The following is a 27,311-nucleotide window of genomic DNA, read 5'->3' on the forward strand; positions in this document are numbered from 1 at the left end:
TCATTTATGGGACAGGATTTCCTCTCACTTCCTGTTTCATTTATGGGACAGGAAATCTCCCCAGTGGGGGTACAAAACCTGACAGGGGTTATAACCCTTCATTACTTGATAAAAAAATGAAAAACATTTTGCTCGTAGTTCTACTTTGTGTTGTTTTATCACTTCCTACAGGTTGGCGTTCTTTAAGCATGGCGGCCTGGAATGGCGGTTTCGTTCCTGCGGCTCCACCAATAACCACACAGAAGCCGGGGACACAAATATTCTGTTTATTGACATCACAGGATACAGATTGGTGGGTTGGGAAGGCCCACATGGGCGGCCATCTTGGTTGGGGCGCCATTTTGTTGGTGGGGTATACTGGCAGTAAATGATATCTATAGCGGATTTGGTTATAATTTTCCTGGGGGAGGAAATAGTGTCATAATAATCGGACGGAGACGCAGGACGAATGAGGGAAAAGCAGGACAACCGCTAAGCAATCACAAAACCAGTCACTATGGCGATAGGAATGTCAATACAGTGACCTGGCGGGCAGAACTGGGGCTGTTGCTATGGCAACAAGGTAGCGGCTAAGGCTCCATGGTGTCGTTCCGTTTATTGCTAGGGGCGTCACATAAAAGCTGTTACTAGGGAGGTCACCATGGCAACCACTGCAATGGCATTGACTCTGCATTCATCCCTCAGTGCGTTGCCATAGCAACGTGGCAGCCATCGCTGGAAATGTCGCTGTCCTCTAAAGGTGGCTACCATGGCGACGCAGTGGCAGCTCAGGAGCAGGGCTTCTTGGCGACGTTGGTGAGGATCTGGTGCTGCGGGGCTCTGTAGGCGATGACGAAACTGTCACCCACAATTCTGCCGCGTCCTTCGCCGTCCACCAATCCCATGAAGAGATAACTGGCACCTGCCAACGTATAAAATGCACCCGTTATTACCGGACATTGTAATACAGACTGCAGAACATCCCCCCCGTCCCATCCCCCCCACAGATACATAGTGATATCTTCTGCAGAACATTGCTCCGTCCCATCCCCCCACAGATACATAGTGATATCTTCTGCAGAACATTGCTCCGTCCCATCCCCCCCCCACTACAGATACATAGTGATGTCTTCTGCAGAACATTGCTCCGTCCCATCCCCCCCCCCCCCCTACAGATACATAGTGATATCTTCTGCAGAACATTGCTCCGTCCCATCCCCCCCACTACAGATACATAGTGATATCTTCTGCAGAACATTGCTCCGTCCCTTCCCCCCCACTACAGATACATAGTGATATCTTCTGCAGAACATTGCTCCGTCCCATCCCCCCCACAGATACATAGTAATATCTTCTGCAGAACATTGCTCCGTCCCATCCCCCCCACTATAGATACATAGTGATATATTCTGCAGAACATTGCTCCGTCCCATCCCCCCCACTATAGATACATAGTGATATATTCTGCAGAACATTGCTCCGTCCCATCCCCCCCACTATAGATACATAGTGATGTCTTCTGCAGAACATTGCTCCGTCCCACCCCCCCCACTACAGATACATAGTGATATATTCTGCAGAACATTGCTCCGTCCCATCCCCCCCACTACAGATACATAGTAATATATTCTGCAGAACATTGCTCCGTCCCATCCCCCCACTACAGATACATAGTGATGTCTTCTGCAGAACATTGCTCCGTCCCATCCCCCCCCCACTACAGATACATAGTGATGTCTTCTGCAGAACATTGCTCCGTCCCATCCCCCCCACTATAGATACATAGTGATATATTCTGCAGAACATTGCTCCGTCCCATCCCCCCCACTATAGATACATAGTGATATATTCTGCAGAACATTGCTCCGTCCCATCCCCCCCACTATAGATACATAGTGATGTCTTCTGCAGAACATTGCTCCGTCCCATCCCCCCCCTACAGATACATAGTGATATATTCTGCAGAACATTGCTCCGTCCCACATCCCCCCCCCCACTACAGATACATAGTGCTGTCTTCTGCAGAACATTGCTCCGTCCCACCCCCCCCACTACAGATACATAGTGATATATTCTGCAGAACATTGCTCCGTCCCATCCCCCCCACTACAGATACATAGTAATATATTCTGCAGAACATTGCTCCGTCCCATCCCCCCCACTACAGATACATAGTAATATCTTCTGCAGAACATTGCTCCGTCCCATCCCCCCCACTACAGATACATAGTGATGTCTTCTGCAGAACATTGCTCCGTCCCATCCCCCCCCACTACAGATACATAGTGATATATTCTGCAGAACATTGCTCCGTCCCATCCCCCCCACTACAGATACATAGTAATATATTCTGCAGAACATTGCTCCGTCCCATCCCCCCCACTACAGATACATAGTAATATCTTCTGCAGAACATTGCTCCATCCCTTCTCCCTCCTGACAGATCCATATTAATGTATTCTGCAGAACATTGCTCCATCCCTTCTTCCTCCTGACAGATCCATATTGATATATTCTGCAGAACATTGCTCCATCCCATTCCCCCCTGACAGATCCATATTAATGTATTCTGCAGAACATTGCTCCATACCATCTCCCCCCCTGACATATCCATATTGATATATTCTGCAGAACATTGCTCCGTCCCATCTCCCCCCCTGACAGATCCATATTGATATATTCTGCAGAACATTGCTCCGTCCCATCTCCCCCCAGACAGATCAATATTGATATATTATGCAGAACATTGCTCCATCCCATCTCCCCCCAGACAGATCCATATTGATATTTTCTGCAGAACATTGCTCCATCCCATCTCCCCCTGATGGATCCATATTTAAATATTCTGCAGAACATTGCTCCATACCATCTCCCCCCTGACAGATCCATATAGATTTTTTCTGCAGAACATTGCTCCATCCCATCTCCCCCCAGACAGATCAATATTGATATATTATGCAGAACATTGCTCCATACCATCTCCCCCCTGACAGATCCATATAGATTTTTTTCTGCAGAACATTGCTCCATCCCATCTCCCCCCTGACGGATCCATAGTGATATATTCTAAAAATTATTTCTAGCCTCTCTGGAAAGCTGCAGAACATTGCTCTCCGTTTTTCCCTGAATGATAAGTCCCTCAGTGTCCCCATATATTACCTTTCTTTAGTATAGGGCATCGGGGGCACTCGTTGACTATCTGGACGCTCGTGGTCTTTTCGGCCTCTTGAATGGTCAGACCTTCCGTCTTGTAGGTTTGGATGATGTTGATGCTGGCGAGCAGAGTGCCCGCCACTTCTCCTTTGGTCAGAGTCTTCACCGTGCCGGTCAGCACTAGGGGGTGGAGGACAGGTAACGGTCACCTTCATGGGTTAGGAGTATATGTGCATTTCTAGTGGCCATAGTGCGGTATTTTCCCCCGATTGAGGTATTTCAGGAACATACCCCATTATGGCCACTAGATGGAGATTAAAGAAAAAGCACCCACATCTGAAAATAGTTGGGTATAAAGAAAAAAAGGGAAAGGGGTACCAAATGGTAACCCCCCAAGTCGGACTTTTAAGGCACAATGAACAACGGGAGATGTAAGAAAATATTACAATATTTATTGAAAAAAGCACATAATACATAGAGAACATTTGGAAGAATTAAAAAAGCATATATATATCTAAAATTCATGATAGAAAATGAGCCCCCATGCATCAACGTATTTCGCTGTCTAGCTTCGTCAGGACACATTCAGGGATCGTTTGAAAAGGAGAAAAACGGGTCTCACTATCTTATGAGGAGATAATAGTCTTATCCGTTGTCAGGTCACCTGTGGCCAGGTGACAAGTGCACCCCGTTGGGGTCAGGGGTAGTGGCCGACTGCTGCGATCAGAGAGGAAGCGTGAGCCCAAGATTCCCTAGGGCGCGGAGTCTAAGACCCAGCTTGGTGTTCACCAGAGCCTCTGGTGGTGAGGATGGCCTTCGCCGCAGCTGGATCCAGGTCGCGACCCCTGGGGTCCCCAAGGTCACGACCCGCAGGGAGAGGGGGAAAGCAGCAACCAGGACAAGCGATAGTGATGGGTAAGCCGAGGTCGGGGCAACAGGCAGACAAGGGTAAACAAAGAACAGGCCAAAGGTCAGGGAAACGGGCAAACAGGAGAAGTCAGAGACGAGCCAAGGTCGGTACACAGGAAGGTAATCGTAACACACTGCAGACAGGAACAAGCTACAAACAAAGGTTGAACAGCACTGCAGACCTGTAGTGCAACGGTTAATATAGACTTCCTGGGATGGCCTGGGTGGGGCCATACAGGGAGGAAGGTGATAAAAGACAGCCAGAAAGAGGGTCAGGCCTCTAATGGACACATGAGACAGGTAAGCTGCCAGACTTTATTGCATATCCATGACATCCGTATACTTATCCAAATGGATATGACCCTCGAAAACTACATGAATAAGACTATTATCTCCTCATAAGATAGTGAGACCCGTTTTTCTCCTTTTCCAGCGATCCCTGAATGTGTCCTGACGAAGCTAGACAGCGAAACGCGTTGACGCGCAGGGGCTCATTTTCTATCATGTATTTTATATATATGCTTTTTTAATTCTTCCAAATGTCCTTTATGTACCATGTGCCTTTTTCAATAAATATTATAATATTTTTGTACATCTCCCGTTGTTCATTGTGCCTTTAAAGTCCGACCTGGGGGGTTACCATTTGGTACACCTATTCCTTTTTTTTGGCCACTAGATGGAGCTGATGATCATTGTCAAATGATTGTGTGGCATGCACATACTTCCGTCTGTAAGTCCCTTTAGGATAAAGGTGGAAAGGCGGTATCACAGCATAAATACTGTAGGTGGTCGGTGAACCTTGAATTGTATCTAAAGCCAAATCTTAGAACCCCTGTCAGGTGGTTTTGTGTCCTATTGGGGAGATTTCCTTCCACTTCCTGTCCAGGAAACCCAACAGGAAGTGAGAGGAAATCTCTTCAAACAAATTCTCCTGTTGGACATCTGCCACCAGAACAACTGGACCCAATGGAAGATTTCCCCTTACCTCCTGTTCTGGTCACACCAGGACCATATGGATCTTATAATTTACCAACCACCATTGAGTGTATCTACAGGGGGGCATACATTGGGAGGGGGGTTATTTTCAGTGTCCAAGGATGGGATATCCTAATGAGAATTACTCATGACAAGGGTTGATCCTATAGGTTAAACATTTCATTCTCCTTGTTTCCTCCTCCCCTTTTATCTTGTTCTTTCTCCCTACATTTAATTTGATAGCCATGTGACCATCTTGGAGGAGAGTAAACCAGACCCATTGAGATGACCACTCTTGGATTGTCTCCCATAGTTCTCCTATGCTCTGAGGACGGACATCTTGGCCCTGGACAACCCATCCACCTTCTGAAATTAGATTGTGCTGAGGATGGACTTCTTGGCCATGGACAAGGAACCTTCTACCCATCCACCTTCTTAAATGAGATTGTGGTGAGGATGGACATCTTGGCCCTGGACAACCCATTCACCTTCTTAAATAAGATTGTGGTACTGGTAAGGATGGACATATTGGCCCTTAACAACCCATCCACCTCCTAAATAAGATTGTGGTGAGGATGGACATCTTGGCCCTGGACAAGGAACCTTCTACCCGTCAACCTTCTTAAATGAGATTGTGGTGGGGATGGACATCTTGGTCCTGGACAAGGAACCTTCTACCCGTCAACCTTCTTAAATTAGTTTGTGGTGGGGATGGACATCTTGGCCATGGACAACTCATCCACCTTCTGAAATTAGATTGTGGTGAGGATGGACATCTTGGCCCTGGACAACCCATCCACCTTCTGAAATTAGATTGTGGTGAGGATGGACATCTTGGTCCTTGACAACCCATCCACCTTCTAAAATGAGATTGTGGTGAGGATGGACATCTTGGCCCTGGACAACCCATCCACCTTCTTAAATGAGATTGTGGTGAGGATTGACATCTTGGCCCTTGACAACCCATCCACCTTCTTAAATGAGATTGTGGTGAGGATGGACATCTTGGCCCTGGACAACCCATCCACCTTCTTAAATGAGATTGTGGTGAGGATTGACATCTTGGCCCTTGACAACCCATCCACCTTCTTAAATCAGATTGTGGTGAGGATGGACATCTTGGCCCTGGACAAGGAACCTTCTACCCATCAACCTTCTTCAATGAGATTGTGGTGAGGATGGACTTCTTGGCCATGGACAAGGAACCTTCTACCCATCTACCTTCTTAAATGAGATTGTGGTGAGGATGGACATCTTGGCCCTGGACAACCCATCCACCTTAAATAAGATTGTGGTACTGGTAAGGATGGACATATTGGCCCTTAACAACCCATCCACCTCCTAAATAAGATTGTGGTGAGGATGGACATCTTGGCCCTGGACAAGGAACCTTCTACCCGTCAACCTTCTTAAATGAGATTGTGGTGGGGATGGACATCTTGGCCATGGACAACCCATCCACCTTCTGAAATTAGATTGTGGTGAGGATGGACATCTTGGTCCTGGACAAGGAACCTTCTACCCGTCAACCTTCTTAAATTAGTTTGTGGTGGGGATGGACATCTTGGCCATGGACAACCCATCCACCTTCTGAAATTAGATTGTGGTGAGGATGGACATCTTGGTCCTTGACAACCCATCCACCTTCTAAAATAAGATTGTGGTGAGGATGGACATCTTGGCCCTGGACAACCCATCCACCTTCTTAAATGAGATTGTGGTGAGGATGGACATCTTGGCCCTGGACAAGGAACCTTCTACCCATCAACCTTCTTAAATGAGATTGTGTTGAGGATGGACATCTTGGCCCTGGACAACCCATCCACCTTCTTAAATGAGATTGTGGTGAGGATTGACATCTTGGCCCTGGACAAGGAACCTTCTACCCATCAACCTTCTTAAATGAGATTGTGGTGAGGATGGACATCTTGGCCCTGGACAATGAACCTTCTACCCATCAACCTTCTTAAATGAGATTGTGGTGAGGATGGACATCTTGGCCCTGGACAAGGAACCTTCTACCCATCAACCTTCTTAAATGAGATTGTGGTGAGGATGGACATCTTGGCCCTGGACAAGGAACCTTCTACCCATCAACCTTCTTAAATGAGATTGTGGTGAGGATGGACATCTTGGCCCTGGACAACCCATCCATCTTCTTAAATGAGATTGTGGTGAGGATGGACATATTGGCCCTGGACAACCCATCCACCTTCTTACATGAGCTTGTGGTGAGGATGGACATCTTGGCCCTTGACAACCCATTCACCTTCTTAAATGAGATTGTGGTGAGGATGGACATCTTGGCCCTGGACAAGGAACTTTCTACCCATCAACCTTCTTAAATAAGATTGTGGTGAGGAAGGACATATTGGCTCCAAACAAGGAACCTTCTACCCACCAATCTTCCTGAATTAGTTTGTGCTAGGGTGAACATTTCTACCCGCTCATCTTTAGATTACCCTGAAGATGGACATCTTATGCCGGGACAAGGAAGCTTCTACCCACCCATCTTCCTGAATGCGATCACACTGAGGATAGACATCTTGACCCAGGACAAAATACCTACCCACCGTCCGTCCTAAATAAGATTATGCTGAGGATGGACATCTTGGCACTGGACAAGGAACCTTCTACCCACCCATCTTCCTGAATAGAATTGTGCTGGACAAGGAACCTTCTACCCACCCATCTTCCTGAATAGAATTGTGCTGGGGTGGATATTTTGTCCCTGGACAAGGAACCTTCTATCAATCCATCTTTAGATTACACTTAGGATGGACATCTTATGACTGGACATAGAAGCTTCTACCCACCCATCTTCCTGTATGACGTCACACTGAGGATAGACATCTTGACCCTGGACAAAATATCTACCCACCGTCTGTCCTAAATAATATTATGCTGAGGATGGGCATCTTGGCATCGGACAAGGAACCTACTACGCACCCACCTTCCTGAATAGGATTCGGGGATCAATCAACCTATTCAGATGAATGATGGAAGCTTTGGCCAAGTCTACCAGCCTGGAACTCCAAACCACCATTCCAAACCACCTGCCTGGAATTCCTTACCGAACTGGTTGGCGCAGTAGTGGGCTCCCAAAGTTCCCGTCTTCCGGCACTTCTCTGGGCACTTGGCAGGTGAACCTACAATTATCCAAAAGATTAACAAAATGGTATAGTAAGTCTAACCATACCTGGTCAGGGCTTAGGTTACAGTGATAGAGACTTATCCCTAGTTCATCCACCCAAACCTTTTATTTTATTATCTAGAGAGTCAAAAACCCTGACAGTCTCTTGAGGACTCTATTGTGAGATCTCTGCACACCTGCTGTATTCATTATAAGGGGCTCTCACCATCCTTGTGCTTAGTTCCTGGGTCTGTGTACCTGCTGTGCCCATTATGAGGGTACCCACCATCCATCTGCTTAGTTCACACCCAAGATAGGAAGGAACGCCTTAACCTCCCAGGTGAAGTAGCGGGAACATCTCAAAATAGGCAGGAACACCCACAATACCTACATGAGGGACTAGGATTACCACAATGTGGGAAACACCTAAAACTCAATGAGTATGTCAGGAACGCTCCAAGGTGAGTGCTTGCACCCAAAACTCCCAAGTGGAAGAGCTGGAACACCCCAAGGTGGGCAAGAGCACAGCCATTAACCGCTTGCCGACTGCTGCACGGCGATATACGTCGGCAGAATGGCACGGCTGCGCAAAAGGACGTACCTGTACGTCCCCTTTAAATCACGCCGTTGTGGGCGCGCGCGTCCGCCACGAGTGTGACTGCGGGTCTCGCAGACTCGATGTTCACCGGGTGCCCGCGATCGTGTCTCGAAGCTGCAGAACGGGGAGATGCCTATGTAAAAAAAACATTTCCCTGTTCGGCCTAGTGACAGGACAGAGATCTACTGCTTTTTCCCGATTGGTGATGGGCGTTGACAAGCGGTTTGCATAAATTAAAGCACCGCTGCCTGCGCCTAACACGTCCAAGACGAAGCTACGCCAGTGCGCATGGCGAAACGCGTTGACGTCACCTAAACAACGTGATCACGTGACCCCGGAAGTCTGTCCGGCTGGACAGAGGACGGAAGCCTACGGGCATTTGCATCGGATGGATGGCCTTGGTCGACCTGTAAGTGGCGCCTGATGCCGGGAGCCGTCATACGGCACAAGAGGAGACCTTAAGTGGATTACTACCAACGGATGAACGCACCTCACAGAACCTGGTACGGCATGTCACTGATGTGACAACTGCACATCGCAACTAACCAGCCAGCAAGAAGTAGAGCACCAGGGTGAATCTGACAAAAGCTGCATCTCATGGATGGACTTATCCCATTAACTCCACAAGCAGCGGACTGGTAATGTATTAGCCTCCCTTCTATGGGACGGCCAGTCATGTCATCTCTCTACACTCTTACCAGCTGCTATCTTTGAATCTGGTGTTCGGTTTAGCATACTAATACGGGTTGGACTTCTTTCTGTGTATGAATGATCCCGTTTCTCCTCTGCTGGCATATCAATTTTTACTGCCTAGTACATGTTCATGTTTTTGGACTAACCACTGGTATGTTTACATATACTAACCAATACTAGGCAATCTATCAGTGCCCTGCTAAATGTCACATTGACAAATGATCAATATCCAGTTGTTCAATACAATTCTTCTTTCACCAATTATTACAATCTAATTTCAATTATTGCCAAAACTTCTGAATACTGAACTCTTTGTGAACTAACAAACCATCAAGCGCAAAGTCGACCAACAATATGTGCATGATTCGTGCATATCCATCCCAACACATCTAACCCTCCTACCTCCTGTCCTCCACCATGCCAGTGTTCAGCCCCATCATTTATTATTGACACTCCATTGATCTTGCAGAGTGGATAATCATTGCATTTCTCCTTTTATCCCACTATTTGATTACTGCATTAAAATTCATATTATTTGAGTATCAATACATGATCGGTCTGAACACCACGTGTCCGGATCACGTTTTTTGTTAAATGTTTGTCTCTGTCTTGTCTTGTAATTTCTAGTGTTTATCTGTATTTTTAAGGTAGCCACATTCAATTTATCTTTATGGCAACCTAGTACCCATTATGTAACTTGTAATATTAAATGCCTATTTTTCATATTTTTGATACCAATAAATTTACTTAAATGTATCCTTGTCCCTACCATTGATCACTACAGTGTTGCCTATAGTAATCCCTTTAAGCCTCATTGGCTGATTTCCTCCCTTTCACTCAATTCCCTCATTCTTTCTTCTAAATTTCCCCAACCCCGCTTTCATCCTATTTACTTTGTTATTACGGTTTTTGATTACAGCAACACAACCCATTTGGGTATTAGATCAGTTTAGAGAACCTACATTATTCTCTATACATATTAGTGGATATCTTGCACTCATCCCTTCCCTGTCCTTTCCCCCTTTTTTAACTAGAGATCTACTGCTCCCTGTCATCAGGAGCAGTAATCAGTGACATGTCACTTGTAGCCCAGCCCCCCACAGTTAGAATCACTCCCTAGGACACACTTTACCCCTTCCTTGCCGCCTAGTGTTTAACCCCATTCCCTGCCAGTGTCATTTACACAGTAATCAGTGCCTTTTTATAGCACTGATCGCTGTATAAAGGACAATGATCCCAAAATAGCATCAAACGTTTCCGATGTGTCCGCCATAATGTCACAGTCACGATAAACATCACAGATCGCTGCCATTACTTATAAAAATAATAATAAAAGAAATGCCATAAAACTATCCCCTATTTTGTAGACGCTATAACTTTTGCGCAAACCAATCAATAAACGCTTATTGCGCTTTTTTTTTACCTAAAATATGTAGAAGAATACGTATCGGACTAAACTGATGAAAAAATATGTTTTTTTTATATATTTTTTGGGGATATTTATTATAGCAAAAAGTAAAAAATATTGCTTTTTTTTCAAAATTGTCGCTCTATTTTTGTTTATAGCGCAAAAAATAGAAACCGCAGAGGTGATCAAATACCACCAAAAGAAAGCTCTATTTGTGGGGAAAAAAGGATGGCAATTTTGTTTGGGTGCCACGTTGCACGAGCGCGCGATTGTCAGTTAAAGCGACGCAGTGCCGAATCGCAATAAATGGCCCGGTCATTGGGCAGCCAAATCTTCCAGGGCTGAAGTGGTATAAAAACGAATGTGGAGATCTTACTGTAGACGTCCCCAAGAAGATCGAATATGAGAACTATTTTACCAGCCTCCACCTATACAATTAAATGATTGGCTTGGGTGGATCGAACCATTCATCCTAAAAATCAGCCCCAGAAATGTTCTGAATGCTCTTCGGTCACCTGCAGGAGCTGGCAGATTGTTGCGTTTGGGTTTGGCAGTGGTGGCCAGTTTGTCAGCCTTGGTGGGTCTGGGTTTTTGGGTGGGCTTGGGCGTGGTTGGTTTTGGGGTGGGCTTAGCCGTGGCCGGCTTTGAGCTGGGCTTGGGTACGGTTGGTCTCGGAGTGGGCTTGAGTGTAGCTTTGGGGGTCGCTTTGGGTTTAGCTGGCGGTTTGATTCCATCTGGGCGGCTCGCCGTGCCCACGCTGGTTGCTTTGGTTTTTGATTCGGGGTCCACCTTCGGGATTTCGGACGCATCCTTCATTCTGTAGGTGACATCAAATCCCCCCGCCGTCACACTGAGGTCAGATATGAACTGCACCAGCATCTCATTGCCTTCCGAGTAGACCGTCCTGAAAGAAACAAAACATGAGCATGAAGCCATCGAAAGGGGCCAGGCCACCAAAAACTGATACTGGCTCACCAACTGGGACCTAAGATCTCCCCAGGACAAAAGTATGGACACCCCAGCATAAATATATAGCAATAATAGGATGATTTGTTTTATGATCACAAACAGTTCAAATTACACCACATCCCTGAATTTAGTAAATAGAGAGAGAGATGAGAATTGGGATTTTTTAGGTGCAGAGTAAATTGAAAAAATATCAAATATAATGTAAAAAAAAAAATATATATAATGTATAAAAATATAATGTATAAAAAAATTTAAAAAATATAATGTAGTAAAAAAATATATATAATGTAAATATAAATAAATGTATATATAAAAAATGTAAATATAAATAAATGTAATGTTACATTATATTTTTTTTATACATTATATTTACAGTATATATTTATATACATTACAATTATTTATATTAACATTTTTTATTTTTACATTTTTTATATATACATTTATTTATATTTACATTATATATATTTTTTTATACATTATATTTTTATGTATAAAAAAATAAAAAATGTTAATCTAAATAAATGTAATATATATAAATATAATGTATAAAAAAATATAATGTATAGAAATAAAAATATAATGTAGAAAAAATATATATAATGTAAATATAAATAAATATAATGTATAAAAAAATGTTAGAATATATATATATATATATATATATATATATAGTATAAAAAATATATAATGTATAAAAAATATATATAATATAAATATAAAAAAATGTTTATGTAAAAAATGTAAATATGAAAAAAATATGTAAATATAAATAAATGTAATGTCTAGAAATATAATGTATAAAAAATATAATGTATAGAAATAAAAATATAATGTATAAAAAAATATATATAATGTAAATATAAATAAATGTATATATAAAAAATGTAAAAATAAAAAATGTTAATATAAATAAATGTAATGTATATAAATATAATGTGTATATTAATATATATATATAGTATATAGTATAAAAATACAAATATAATGTATAAAAAAATATATAATGTATAAAAAAAATATATAATGTAAATATAAATAAATGTAAATATAAAAAATGTAAATATGAAAATAAAAAAAATAAAATTTAAATATAAATAAATGTAATGTATATAAATATAATGTATAAAAAAATATTTTATTTTCTATTTTGAGGAGCAAAATAAAAAATATATAAATTGCTAGTACAGTTTATCACAATTTCATCGAAACAGCAATATAGGATGGACTTCCCAACACGTTTCGCCCATATGTCAGGCTTCTTCAGGGGATGCTGTCTGGTTTAGGGGTACAAGCCTTCTATATCTCCAAGCAATAGAGCCAAAAACTGCCGGGACCAATAATAGTGTTTGGCTGTGGTGGGACAATAGAGTGTAAGCTCCTTTGGTGGAGATTGGTGTGACTGGCTCAGTGATCTCTGTACATCACTGTGGCATATGTCAGAGCTATATAAATTTATAATAATAATAATAATAATAATAGTGTGTGACTGTGGGGGGCATTAGAGTGTAAGCTCTTCTGGTGCAGAAACTGATGTGTCTGTGTTCTCTGTACAGTACTGTGGTATATGTCAGAGCTATATAGCTGTGATGGGTACATTCGAGTATAAGCTCCTTGATATCCAATCACTGCCCTCACTTTGGTGGGGTGTCTCCACAGTATTTTCCGATTTGATGGTTGTTGTCCATCTGTCCTCCGTTGAACACGGCCAGGTAATCGTAGCGGCAGTAACTGTCCTCTTCGACGTCAAACTTTCCAAATACTAGCTCAATCACCTGGCAAAGAGAAGATATTGGGCTGTATTTATAAGAAAAGCAAATCGTCCAGTGAAAGTGTACCTTTGTTCTGTGCTAGTTTAATGCTTTTCATTGCGTTAAAAAGGAAAATACCACATTTGGCCACTGGAGGGAGCTAAGTATCATGTGAATTTCATAGTATACTTGGTGTCATCTAGTGGCCAAATGTGGTATTTAAAACTGAAAATACCGCATTTGGCCACTAGATGGAGCTAAGTCTTATAGGGATTTGATATAATATTTAGTGCCATCTAGTGGCCAAATGTGACATTTTAAATTTTATATCAGTAAAATATGAATTATCAGGTTCATTTTTCCCCCCTTTGACACAGAAGGAATGTACATTTAATTTCATTGGGTAAATTGCTATGTTTTATACATTTTTTTTAAATCCCCCCCCTATGTGTAGCGACAGTAACTGTCTTCTTTGACGTCAGACTTCCCAAATACTATCTCAATCACCTTTCAAAGAGAAGATATTGGGATGTATTCATAAAAAGAAAAAAAAAAATTCCAGTGAAAGTGTACCTTGGCTCTGTGCTAGTATAATGCTTTTAATTGAGTTAAAATGGAAAATACAGCATTTGGCCACTAGAGGGAGCTAAGTATCATAGGAATTCTATAGTATACTTAGTGTCATCTAGTGGCCAAATATGGCATTTAAAACTGAAAATACCACATTTGGCCACTAGATGGAGCTAAGTATTATAGGGATTTCATATAATATTTAGTGCCATCTAGTGTCCAAATGCGACATTTTAGATTAATGAAATATGAACTAGAAGGTTCATTTTCCCCTTTTTGACACAGAAGGAATGTACATTTAATTTCATTGGGTGAATTGCTATGTTTTATACGTTTTTTTTTTATAAAACACCCCCTATGTGTAGAGGCAGTAACCAAATGCGATATTTTAAATCAATAAAATAGCAGGTACTTTACTTAGGTAATTAGCAGGTTCGACATCAAACTTTCCAAATACTAGCTCAATAACCTGACAAATAGAAGATATTGGGATGTGTTTTAAAAAAAGCAATTCGTCCAGTGAAAGTGTACCTTTGTTCTGTGCTAGTTTAATGCTTTTCAATGAGTTAAAAATGAAAATACTGCATTTGGCCACTAGGGGGGGGGGGGCGCTAAGTATCATGGGAATTTCATAGTATACTTGGTGTCATCTAGTGGCCAAATGTGGTATTTAAAACTGAAAATACTGCATTTGTCCACTAGATGGAGCTAAGTATTATAGGGATTTCATATATTTAGTGCCATCTAGTGGCCAAATGTGGTATTTAAAACTGAAAATACTGCATTTGTCCACTAGATGGAGCTAAGTATTATAGGGATTTCATATATTTAGTGCCATCTAGTGGCCAAATGTGGTATTTAAAACTGAAAATACTGCATTTGTCCACTAGATGGAGCTAAGTATTATAGGGATTTCATATATTTAGTGCCATCTAGTGGCCAAATGTGACATTTTCAATTTTAAATCAATGAAATACAAATTAGCAGGTTAGTTTTTTTTTCCTTTAGACACAGAAGGAATGTACATATAATTTCAAAGCGTGAATTGCTGTTTTATGTTATCTAAAAAAAAAAACAAAAAAACACCTCTATGTTTAACTATGCTCTTTGACATCAAACTTTCCATCACCTGAACATTTAGAAGATATTGGGATGTATTTTAAAAAAAGCAGTTTGTCCCGTGAAAGTGTACCTTTGCTCTGTGCTAGTTTAATGCTTTTCATTGAGTTTAAAAGGAAAATGCTGCATTTGGCCACTAGAGGGAGCTAAGTATCATAGAAATTTCATAGTATACTTGGTGTCATCTAGTGGCCAAATGTGGTATTTAAAACTGAAAATACCACATTTGGCCACTAGATGGAGCTAAGTATCATGGGAATTTCATAGTATACTTGGGGCTAGATTCAGTAAGGAGATACGACGACGTATCTCCAGATATGCCGTCGTATCTCTGATTTGCGGCGTCATATCTATGCGCCTGATTCTTAGAATCAGTTACGCATAGATTTAAATAAGATCCGACTGGCGTAAGTCTCTTACGCCGTCGTATCTTAGTTGCAATTTTACGCTGGCCGCTAGGTGGCGCTTCCGTCGATTTACGCGAGGAATATGCTAATTAGGTAGATATACGCTGATTCCCAAACGTACGTACGCCCGGCGCTATTTTTTACGTCGTTTACGTTAGGCTTTTTCGGCGTAAGGTTACTCCTGCTATTATGAGGCGTACGCAATCTTAAGTATGGCCGTCGTTCCCGCGTCGAAATTTGAAAATTTTACGTCGTTTGCGTAACTCGTCCGTGAATGGGGCTGGACGTAATTTACGTTCACGTCGAAACCAATGACGTCCTTGCGGCGTACTTTGGAGCAATGCACACTGGGAAATTCCACGGACGGCGCATGCGCCGTTCGGGGAAAAACGGCAATCACGTCGGGTCACCAATAATTAACATAAAACACGCCCCCTCATCTTCATTTGAATTAGGCGCGCTTACGCCGGCCCCATTTACGCTACGCCGCCGTAACTTAGGAGGCAAGTGCTTTGTGAATACAGCACTTGCCTCTCTGACTTACGGCGGCGTAGCGTAAATACGATACGCTGCGCAGCCGTAACAATACGCAAGTCTACCTGAATCTAGCCCATGGTGTCTAGTGTCCAAATGTGGTATTTAAAACTGAAAATACCAAATTTGGCCACTAGAGGGAGCTAAGTATCATGGGAATTTCAAAGTATACTTGGTGTCATCTAGTGGCCAAATGTGGTATTTAAAACTGAAAATACTACATTTGGCCACTAGATGGAGCTAAGTGTTATGGGGATTTCATATAATATTTAGTGCCATCTAGTGGCCAAATGTGACATATTTCATTTTAAATCAATGAAATATGAATTAGTAGGTTCGTTTTTTTCCCCCTTTTGACACATAAGGAAGGCACGTTTAATTTCATTGGGTGAGTTGCTATGTTTTATAATAAAAAATAAAAAAACAATACACCCCCTATGGGTCACAGTATAGATATTACGTAGTATGGGGTCACAGACAATCACTTACCTGGTCTTTTGGGGCGACGATATGCCAGGAGCAGGTGATACCACTGGGGTAATTCGATTTGGGCCAGTTTGGGCTCGTTATACTTCCCTGAGGCTTCTCCATCTTCCCTCCACAGAAGAGATTCTCTAACCCGACAAAGAGAGTTATTATTACCATTGTACACAAATCAGAGTAATAAAGGGTGACAGTATATGTAATATGTGCGTGTCACCCAAGCAGGAAGAGATGAAGAATTGCTACCCCCGGTGTCACCGTCTCACCGTTAAGCGCTGGCGCTCCTGCTGAGTACCAGGCTATGAAGCCGCGCCCTCCGGTCTCCTCGTCCGATCCCATCTCCAGCATCATCTGAGGTCCGGTAGACATGATGGTGCCGGGTCGGAAGGTTCCGCAGACCCGCGCCAGCCTCTGGGAACTCTCGCTGTGCCCGTTGTAGATGTTAAGGTAATCGTACCGACAGCTGGGGTCCGCCTCCATGTCCAGAAGTCGGAATGACAGGATCACAATGTTACCATCTGGAACCTGGCGTGAGCAAAGGCGGCACTTAAAGGGTGACTCCTCTCCGATTAATAAAAACCAACAGTCGCTAATGTGCTAATCCCTTGTCCAGCCAAGTATCTGCAGCCACCCTCTTTACCAGGGGTCTCCAAACTTTTCAAACAAAGGGCAAGTTTATTGTCCTTCAGACTTTAGGAGGGCCGGTGTAGCATGGAGATCTGTAGCTCATGAAGATCGGTATCCCTGCCATCAACTGCACATGTGCCGATTTTAGGCAATTGAAGTCGAGCGCAGAGCTACTGCCGACAGTACACACCAGTGAAACTTCGGTCGGCATCCAGGCTCTTTCCTCCACATCCCCGTGGATTGGAGGATGTTAAAAAAAGAGCCAGGAGGCCGAGCGAGCGGAGCGAGCCGTCCGAGCGAAGCAAGGACGTGAGGACGAATGGCCACTTTCCCCACGTAGCCCCGAATGCCGGGTTCGCTGGTGTGTACTGTTGGAAATCCATTGCTCTGCGCTCGACTTCAATAGCCTGAAATCGGCACATGCGCAGTTGATGGCAGGGATACCGATCTTCATGAGATACAGATCTGCATGCTACACCGGATTGTGGCCAGCATGGGCCCAGCATCGGTGAGAATAAATATGGCCTCAGGGTTCGTGATCAGTAGGAGGAGGAGTAATGCCCCTATCAGTAGGCCGAGGGGCAACTTTACGCCGGGAAAAGCCTAACGTAAACGTAGTAACTTTAGTGCGTCGGCCGCGCGTACGTTCGGGAATTCGCGTATCTAGCTAATTTGCATACTCGACGCGGAAATCGACGGAAGCGACACCTAGCGGGCAAAAAAAATAAAAATCGCATTTTAGATCCGACGGCGTAAGAGACTTACGCCTGTCGGATCTAATGAATATCTATGCGTAACTGATTCTAAGAATCAGGCGCATAGATACGACGGCGCTACGAACATACGACGGCGCTACGCAGAGATACGGGGGCTGAAGTAGTTAAAGGAACCTGTTTAGAAAAAAAAAAACAAAAAACTTTTACAACCCCTTTAAGGGGTCCATGTATGAAATATGAACAAAAATCTACACAATTAGGCAGAAAATCGCCGTATTGTCTCTCACGTGTGTAGTTCCCACATCACCAGCGCCATCTAGTGGCTATAATGCTTTTTTTTTTCTCCAAAATATATCAATCAGGAAAAAAAAAAAAAAAGTTGTGGCCGCTAGATCTGGATGAAGAGGAGCACCAAGGCAGGCGCCGTCCTTACCGTGATCTTCCAGGTGCACTTCTTGTTGTGAGGGTAGTGACTCGGGAAGCCCTCGCTGGCCACATACCCAGAATCCCCTGTGAGTTCTCCTCCGCACAGGAACACGGGCCTGGAGGGGGAAGAGGGAAGGGAAAGGTCATCAAATCTCCATGAAAGTGAGGATTTTTTTTTTAGAGGAAAATTAAGACATTTTGGAGAAATCTGATCGTTCTGCTCAAGAGATCGGAGTCAGTGGGCGGGGCATCAAGGTGGGGAACGGGCTGCCTACTGCAGATTACCTCCATGAAGGAAACTGTGTGCACGGTAGACATGTGCACAGAAAAAATGTAAGTTTTTTTTTGTTCTGTTTTGTATCGTTCCGTAGGTTCGTTTCCGTTCGTTTTTCGTAAGACGCCCGTTTTCCTGTTCGTTCCCGTTCGTTTTTCGTACGACGAGATTTTTTCGTATTCTGATCGTTTCGTATTTTCGTTAACGTTTTATTTTCGTACATGCGGGATGGTTCGTTATTCTGTTTAATTCATGTTCGTTACTTGTTAGACAATAATTTTCGTGAATTTTCGTCAATGATTTGCATTCTGTGTTTTGGATTCCTTTTTCTGTTCGTGTTTTCGGTCGTGTGTTCGTGTGACATCTATGACAATTTGTTGTGGATGTCATGTGGGCATGCGACTGAAGATACGAACAGAAAAAGGATTTTCGTCATTTTGTACTTTCGTAAATATATCGCGGGATTCGCGGCACTTTCAACACGCGGCTCACCCATATTAACGATTGTTAAGCCCCATACACTTGGTCAGACTTTTTTAACAACAAACATAAAAACGATCGTTTTCCGTTCGTTCTCAGAAAATTTGTTCGTTTTTAAACTCCATCAGAAAACCATTTTTGGGTTCAAAAGTCTGGCCAACTGATCTCCCTTCAGATGAAAATCCACAGAAAAGTTTATTTGGCTTTACTGTACTACTCAGCACAAAAGAGAAGCTGCTTTACTAACTACACTCACTGCCCATTCAAAAAAACGAAAATGACAACTGTGGCAAGGGATTTGCATTCTGTGTTTTGGGTCCTTTTTCTTTTGGTGTTTTCGGTCGTGAATTCGTGTGACATCTGTGGCAAAAGATTTGCATTCTGTTGAATCCAAAATACGAACAGAAAAAAGGAATTCAAAATACAGGGTGCGGGTCTTTTGTTGTGGATGTCATATGAGCATACGACTGAGGGTGCGAACAGAGAAGGGATTCAAACAAAATACAGAATGCAAATCTTTTGTTGTGGATGTCGTGTGGTCATGCGGCTGAGGATACGAGCAGAGAGGGGATTCAAACAAAATACAGAATGCAAATCTTTTGTTATAGATGTCATTTTCGTTCTTTTGCCGTTTTCGTTTTGTCGTATTTTCGTCAGATCGTTCGTTCGTATTTGCGGTTGTTCGTTATGCGGCTCATTCGTAATCCCGTCGTTTTCGTATTTTGGTGCTTTAATTTTTTCGTATGTACACATTATTCTGCGGGTACGAAAATGAACATTTTCGTACGAAAATAACATTTGTACAAACGGGAATGCACATATCTAGTGCACGGCATGTCATATGAAGGGTCCTTAGGGTTAGTGTTAGGGTTGGGTGTAAGGGTTAGTGTTAGCATAAGGGTTGGAATTAGGGGTGAGGGTTAGTGTTAGGATTAGTGTTAGAGATAGATTTAGCATCAGGGTTAGTGTCAGGGTTGGCTTTGTTTATAGTGTTAGGGTAAGAGAGTTGGGGCTAACATTGACCCTCCCTTCTAGAGTGTAAGCTCTAACGATCACCTCTGTATTGGATTGTATTGTAACTGTACTCTCTTCCCTCCTGTTGTAAAGCACCGCACACACTGTTGGCTTTATATAAATCCTGAATTATAATAATAACATTAGAGTTCATGTTAGGGTTAGTTCTAGGGGTAGTGCAAGGGTAAGAGAGTTAGTGTTAGGGTTACAGTCATTGCTAGGGAGAGAGTTAAGGCTAGCATCAGAGTTATAGTTAAGATTAGCGTTAGTTACTGTGTGAGTTGGGATTAGTGTTATACTGGGGTGGGAGGATGCTTATGCGGAAATTCACATTTGTTTTCTTAACCCCCCCCTGTCCCCCCCCCCTCCGTGATGAAATGAAGTGTGTCGGGTCCAACAGTAAGTGGAGGCTGGAAAACATTTCACTGCAACTCCACCTCTGCACACCAGAGGGGGCTTTCTTTCTTCCCTTCCTTCCTCCCTTCCTCTTCCATCTGTCCTTCCTTCTTCCTTTCCTTCCTTCCTTGTTACTTGTCTTGCTTTCTTCTTTACTACTTTTCTTATTTCCCTCCTTCTTTCTTTACTCTTTGCCTTGCCTTTCATTGCCTTTACCCTTTCCTTTCTTTCTTCTTTACTCCTTTCTTCATTCCTTTCATCTGCCCCTCCTTCTTCCTTTCCTTCTTTTCGCCTTCCCTTCCTTTCTTCTTATCTTCCTTCCTTCCTTTCATCAGCCCCTCCTTTCTTTCCTTTCTTTCTCCTTCCCTTCCTTTCTTCTTTACTCCTTTCTTCTTATCTTCCTTCCTTCCATCTGCCCCTCCTTCTTCCTTTCCTTCCTTTCTCCTTCCCTCTCATCTTCCTTCCATCTGCCCCTCCTTCATTTTCTTTCTTTCTCCTTTCCTTTCATCTGACCCTCCTTCTTCCTTTCCTTTCTTTCTCCTTCCCTTCCTTTCTTCTTTACTCCTTTCTTCTTATCTTCCCTCCCTTCATCTGTCCATCCTTCTTCCTTTCCTTCCTTTCTCCTTCCCTCTTATCTTCCTTCCATCTGCCCCTCCTTAATTTTCTTCCTTTCTCCTTTCCTTCCTTCCATCTGCCCCTCCTTCTTCCTTTCTTCTTTACTCCTTTCTTATCTTCCTTCCTTCCTTTTATCTGCCCCTCCTTCTTAATTTCCTTTGCATTCTTTCTTCTTTACCCCTTCTTTCCTTCCATCTGCCCCTCTTTCGTTTACTTTTCTTCCTTTCTCCTTTCCTTCCTTCATTTCACCTGGCCCTCCTTCTTCCTTTCCTTCTTTTCTCCTTTCCTTCCTTCCTTCTTTCCTTCCTTCCTTTCATCTGCCCCTCATTCTTCCTTTCCTTTCCACCCTGTCTTTCCTTTCTCCCTTTCTTCCTTCCTTTCATCTGCCCTTCCTTCCTCCTTTGCTTTCCTTTCTTCTCCCCTTCCTCTTTCGCCTCCTTCTGTCTTTACTTCCTCCTGTCCTTCCTTCCTTTCATCTGCCCCTTCTTCCTCATTACCTTTACTTCCTTTCTTCTTTACTCCTTTCTTCTTTCCTCCCTTTTATCTGCCCCAAGCATTCCTTTCTTTCTCCTTTCCTCCCTTCCTTTTTTCTTTACTCCTTTCTTCTTTCCTTCCATCTGCCCTTCCTTCCTCCTTTCCTTTCATTTCTTCTATCCTTTCCCTCCTTTTGTCTTTCCTTCCTCCTGTCTTTCCTTCTGTCCTTTTTCCTTTCTTCCCTTCCTTTCTTGTTACTTGTCTTCCTTTCCTTTTCCTTCCCTTCCTTCCTTTCTTCGTCCATTCCTCATTTCCCATTTCCTTTTCTCTTTCCTTCTTCCTTTCTTTTTTCCCTTCTTTCCTCCTTCCTTTTCTTCTTTCCTTCTTCCTTTTCTTCTTTTCCTTCTTCCTTTTCTCCTTTCCTTCATTAGTTTTCCTCTTCTTTTCCTTCTTCCTTTCTCCTTTCCTTTATACTTTTCTTTCTTCCTTTATTCTTTTCCTTCTTCCGTTTCTCATTTCCTTTATTCCTTTCCTTCTTCCTTTTCCTTCTTCCTTTATTCCTTTCATTCTTCCTTTATTCCTTTCATTCTTCCTTTATTCTTTTCATTCTTCCTTTATTCCTTTCATTCTTCCTTTATTCTTTTCATTCTTCCTTTATTCCTTTTCTTCTTCCTTTATTCCTTTCCTTTATTCCTTTCCTTCTTCCTTTTCTTCTTTTCCTTCTTCCTTTATTCTTTTCTTTCTTCCTTTCTTCTTTTCCTTCTTCCTTTATTCCTTTCCTTCTTCCTTTATTCCTTTCCTTCTTCCTTTTCTAATTTCCTTTATTCCTTTCTTTCTTCCTTTTTCTTCTTCCTTTATTATTTCCCTTCTTCCTTTTCTTCTTTTCATTCTTCCTTTCTCCTTTCCTTTATTCCTTTTCTTCTTTTCCTTCTACCTTTATTATTTTCTTTCTTCCTTTACTCTTTTCCTTCTTCCTATTCTCATTTATTTTATTCCTTTCCTTCTTCCTTTTCCTCTTTTCTTTCTTCCTTTATTCTTTTCCTTCTTCCTATTCTCATTTCCTTTATTCTTTTCCTTCTTCCTATTCTCATTTCCTTTAATCTTTTCCTTCTTTCTTTTCTTCATTTCCTTCTTTACTACTTTCCTTCTTTCCCTCCTTCCTTTTTTTTAATCATTTTATTCCCCCTTCCTTGCACTGGGGATGTGGGCTGAGGACAGAAGAGCCCCCCCCCCCCCCCATAGCTACTTTGCATACAGCACAGTGGGCGGGGTCGGGAACAAGTTCTCCAGTTGAGAAAAGATGATGTTCCCGTGACACCACATGAAGAAGTTATAATCAGTCAGCTAAAGACCAGCCAATTAGCTAATTACACGTGTGAGACTCATATACAGAAAAGTAATAAATATATATATTTGTGATCCCCCCCTCCCCTCCCCCGGCCTCTCAGAGTTATGGGACTGTAAAGAATTAGGACAAGGGGACACTATCTTTCAGATGCTGCAATTGTGTCACTGCCCCGCCTCCTTCCAGCTCTTAAGAGAACATGACCAAACTGGCCACACCCACCCATCTCCCTCCCCTCTCCTATTCACCTCCACTTCCCCTCTTACTAGAGAAGACACGCCCACCGCAAGCCTGATTTCATCTGTCAGCTAGTGTGTGAAATGAAAAGACTTTGGAAGGAATAGCGGCTGATCCGCGGTCACTGAGCCCCGGGGATGTTTGTGGAGAGATGAGCAGAGCTGACATCTGGTAACACTTCATGATGGGAATTCCAAACATTTGCTGGTTTTACTTCGGCCTCTCATTTCCAGATTGTTCTCTCTAAATTTATATATTGCATTGTGAAATAGAGGCGGGGGAGGGGCGGGGGGCGACACACAGATTATAGAAGTTGTTTTCATAGCTCTGACATATACCGCAGTGCTGTACAGAGAGCAAAGAGCCAGTCACATCAGTCTCTGGACCAGAGGAGCTTACACTCTACTGTCCTCTACAGTTTGTGAGAAGCCGTGTGGGGGAGGGGACACAGCAAACATGTGGAAGAAGGTGCTCTGGTCAGATGACACCAACGTTGAACTTTTTGGCCTAAAAGCAAAACACTATGTGTGGGGGGGGGGGACTAACACCGCACATCACCCTGAACACACCATCCCCACTGTGAAACATGGTGGTGGCCGCATCATGTGGTGGGAAAATGTCAGCACTACGGTCACAGAGTACCATAGGGAATACGTCTGCTCGTCATCAACTCCATCTAGTGGTCATAAGATGGTAAATCATTGATTTTAAATGGGAACTACCAAATTTGGCCACTAGATGGCGCTGAGTATCATAGGTGTCAAATATGGTCTTTAGCTCCAGTTACTGGCCAGAAATCATTGAGGTAGATTCAGGTACCTTTTGCGGCGGCATATCTCCAGATACGCCGCCCTTAATTTGAATTCCGCGCCCGCGTAGCGTTACGCCGATTCACAAAGGCAGTCGCGCAGTCGCGCTGAAAAAATAGGCTTCCTCCACCGACGTAACTTGATTGCGGCGGCGTAGAATTGTGTGCAATATCACTTTGGCCGCTAGGGGCGCTTCCGTTGTTGTCGGCGTAGAATATGCTAATTTCCTAGATACGCCAATTCACAAACGTACGTGCGCCCGGCGTTCGTTTTTTTAAGTCGTTTGCGTTAAGGCTTTTTCGGCGTAAGGCTGCTCCTGCTATTAGGAGGCGCAGCCAATGTTAAGTATGGACGTCGTTCCCGCTTCGAAATTTGAATTATTTACGTTGTTTGCGTAAGTCGTTCGCGAATAGGGCTGGACGTAATTTACGGTCACGTCGAAACCAATACGTCGTTACGCCGTACTTGGAAGCAATGCACACTGGGATATGTACACGGACGGCGCATGCGCCGTTCGTAAATCACGTCAATCACGTCAGGTCATCACATATTAACATAAAACACCCCCCCCCCCTTCCACATTTGAATTATGCGCGCTTACGCCGGCCCCATTTACGCTATGCCGCCGCGACTTACGGAGCAAGTGTTTCGTGAATACTGCACTTGCTCCTTTAAGTTGCGGGAGGTGTAGCGTAAATACACTACGCTGCGCCGCTGTAAATTATAGCGTAGGCTACCTGAATCTACCCCAGTGATTTTAAATAGAAAATATCGCATTTTACCACTAGGTGGCGTTGAGTTTTATAGAGAATAAATATGTTCCTCGGCTCTATCTAGTGGCCATAAGGTTGTAAACCATTGATCGTAAATGGAAAATACCACATTCGGCCACTAGATGGTGCTGAGTATCAAGTATGCTCCTCCGCTCCATCTAGTGGCCATAAGGCTGTAAAGCATTAATTTTAAATGTAAAATACTGCGTTTGTCCACTAGATGGCGCTGAGTATCATTGGTGTCAAATATGGTCCTCAGCTCCATTTATCGGCCAGAAGATAGTAAATCATTGATTTTAAATAGAAAATATCGCATTTGGCCACTAGATGGCTACTAGATTTAGGTAAGCATTCTAGGAACTTCCATCTAGTGGCCAGATATGGTATTTTCTGTTTAAAATCTACGACTTACATTTGAATAGCCCAGGATATGGCCTTATAACATTCGCACAGAACAAAACGTACATTCGCTTTCACAGGGGGAATGACTAAAGCAATTTTTATTTTCATTAATAAACCTTTAAGTGTTTAATAAAATTTCCTTTTTTTTTTTTGGAACATTTGACTGGATGCGTCCAAATGTTTTTTAACAAGTCCTACGGAAGAATTATTTCCTCTACAGGGTCACTTCAGACATCGGTTATATTCTTTTATTTTCTTCGCAAGATGACTCATTTATATTTATATATACAGGGCTTTTTTTCAGCTGGAACTTGGTGGAACTCAGTTCCACCACCTCTGGCTCAGAGCCTCTGCTACCTGCTCATCACAATCACTTGTAAACCCAGAAGTCTTGCTTCTGGGTTTACAAGTGACAGCTTGTCTCCCAACAGCTCCCATAGATCTGATCTCCTGAGTGGCTCCCACTGAGTGCCGAATGGGGACAAGGGAGATGCAGGTGTCTGGGATGCAGTGTGGATGCCAACAGCCCCACTGGATGATATCCTTGCGAATGAGAGATGCAGCACCAACTACAGTGTGTGGGAAGTTACTAGAGCCGTCTGGGTGCTTCAGCCTAATACAGTAACAAAAGTAAGACACATGAAAGATGGTGGACCTTTTAAGGAGGGGGGAGAAGATGGGGGTAGGGGGAGCGGTTACATGCAGAGGTCAGAGCTGAAGAGGGGTTGAAAGTGGCATGGGGGATGCAGAGGTAAGCTGCTGTGCACTCTGGAACTTTGTGGCCTGTATGCAGCGCACCACTGAACTCTGCATTCTGTAGGTCTGTATGCAGTGCACACTTCCAAACAACTTTGGATGCAACAACCCCCAACTCTGCATGTAATGCACTTTAAGCCCCTCCCACTGTTAGTGACATCGACCACACCCACTATTTGATGCTATTTGGAACGGGATTGTGTGTGGGCAGTGGTTTGAGGGAGTCGTGGTGGAGTTCCTGCACCTATTTTCGGACAAAAAAAGCCCTGTATATATATATATATATATATATATATATATATATATATATATATATAAACTGAAATAAATGAAAGGAAAAAAGAAACTGAAATAAATGAAAAAAAAGAAAAGAAAAAAAAACTGAAGTAAATGAAAAAAAAAAGGAAAAATCCCTGAAATAAATGAAAGGGGAAAAAAAAAAGAACGAAAAAAAAAACCCTGAAATAAATGAAAGGAAAGAAAAAAAAATGAAATAAATTAAAGGGAAAAAAAGGAAAAAAAAACTGAAATAAATGAAAGGGAAAAAAAATACTGAAATAAATGAAAGGAAAAAAAACCTGAAATAAATGAAAGGAAAAAAAAAGAAAGAAAAAAACCCTGAAATAAATTAAAGGAAAAGAAAAAGAAATGAATGAAAGGAAAAAAAAGAAAAAAAACCTGAAATAAATGAAAGGAAAAAAGAAAAAAAACCTGAAATAAATGAAAGGAAAGAAAAAGAACCTGAAATAAATGAAAGGGGAAAAAAAAGAAAAAAAACCTGAAATAAATGAAAGGAAAAAAGAAAAAAAACCTGAAATAAATGAAAGGAAAGAAAAAGAACCTGAAAGAAATGAAAGGGGAAAAAAAAGAAAAAAAACCTGAAATAAATGAAAGGGGAAAAAAAAGGAAAAAACAACTGAAATAAATTAAAGGAAAAAGAAAAAAAAAACTGAAATAAATAAAAGGGAAAAAAAGAAAAACAACACAAAAAACTGAAATAAATGAAAGGAAAAAAAAAAGAAAAAAAAACTGAATGTAAATGAAAGTAAAAAAAAAGAGAGAAAAAAAACCTGAAATAAATGAAAGGAAAAAAAAGAAAAGAAAAAAAAAACTAAAATAAATAAAAGGAAAAAAACAAACAAAAAAAACTGAAATGAATGAAAGGAAAAAAGAATAAGAAAAAAAGAAAACAAAAAACTGAAATAAATAAAAGAAAAAAAAAACGAAATAAATGAAAGGGAAAAAAAAGAAAGAAAAAAAACCTAAAATGAATGAAAGAAAAAAAA

At 42.2% G+C, this 27,311-nt stretch overlaps 1 protein-coding gene across 1 annotated transcript in view; it reads right to left on the reverse strand.

Moving 5' to 3' along the window:
* Positions 1-245: 245 nt before the first annotated feature.
* PCOLCE (procollagen C-endopeptidase enhancer) overlaps positions 246-27,311 on the reverse strand; it is a 46,438-nt gene continuing 19,372 nt past the window's right edge. Inside the window, exons 2-9 of the mRNA XM_040346979.1 lie at positions 18,458-18,566; positions 16,948-17,206; positions 16,688-16,812; positions 13,456-13,592; positions 11,364-11,752; positions 8,091-8,165; positions 3,139-3,312; positions 246-901 (exon numbers count right to left, since the gene is read on the reverse strand). Coding sequence (XP_040202913.1) covers positions 768-901; positions 3,139-3,312; positions 8,091-8,165; positions 11,364-11,752; positions 13,456-13,592; positions 16,688-16,812; positions 16,948-17,206; positions 18,458-18,566 — 1,402 coding nt within the window. The 3' untranslated portion in view covers positions 246-767. The remainder of the gene's footprint in view (positions 902-3,138; positions 3,313-8,090; positions 8,166-11,363; positions 11,753-13,455; positions 13,593-16,687; positions 16,813-16,947; positions 17,207-18,457; positions 18,567-27,311) is intronic.

The sequence above is a fragment of the Rana temporaria genome, chromosome 3 (assembly GCF_905171775.1).
Source record: "Rana temporaria chromosome 3, aRanTem1.1, whole genome shotgun sequence".
Lineage (NCBI taxonomy): Eukaryota > Metazoa > Chordata > Amphibia > Anura > Ranidae > Rana > Rana temporaria.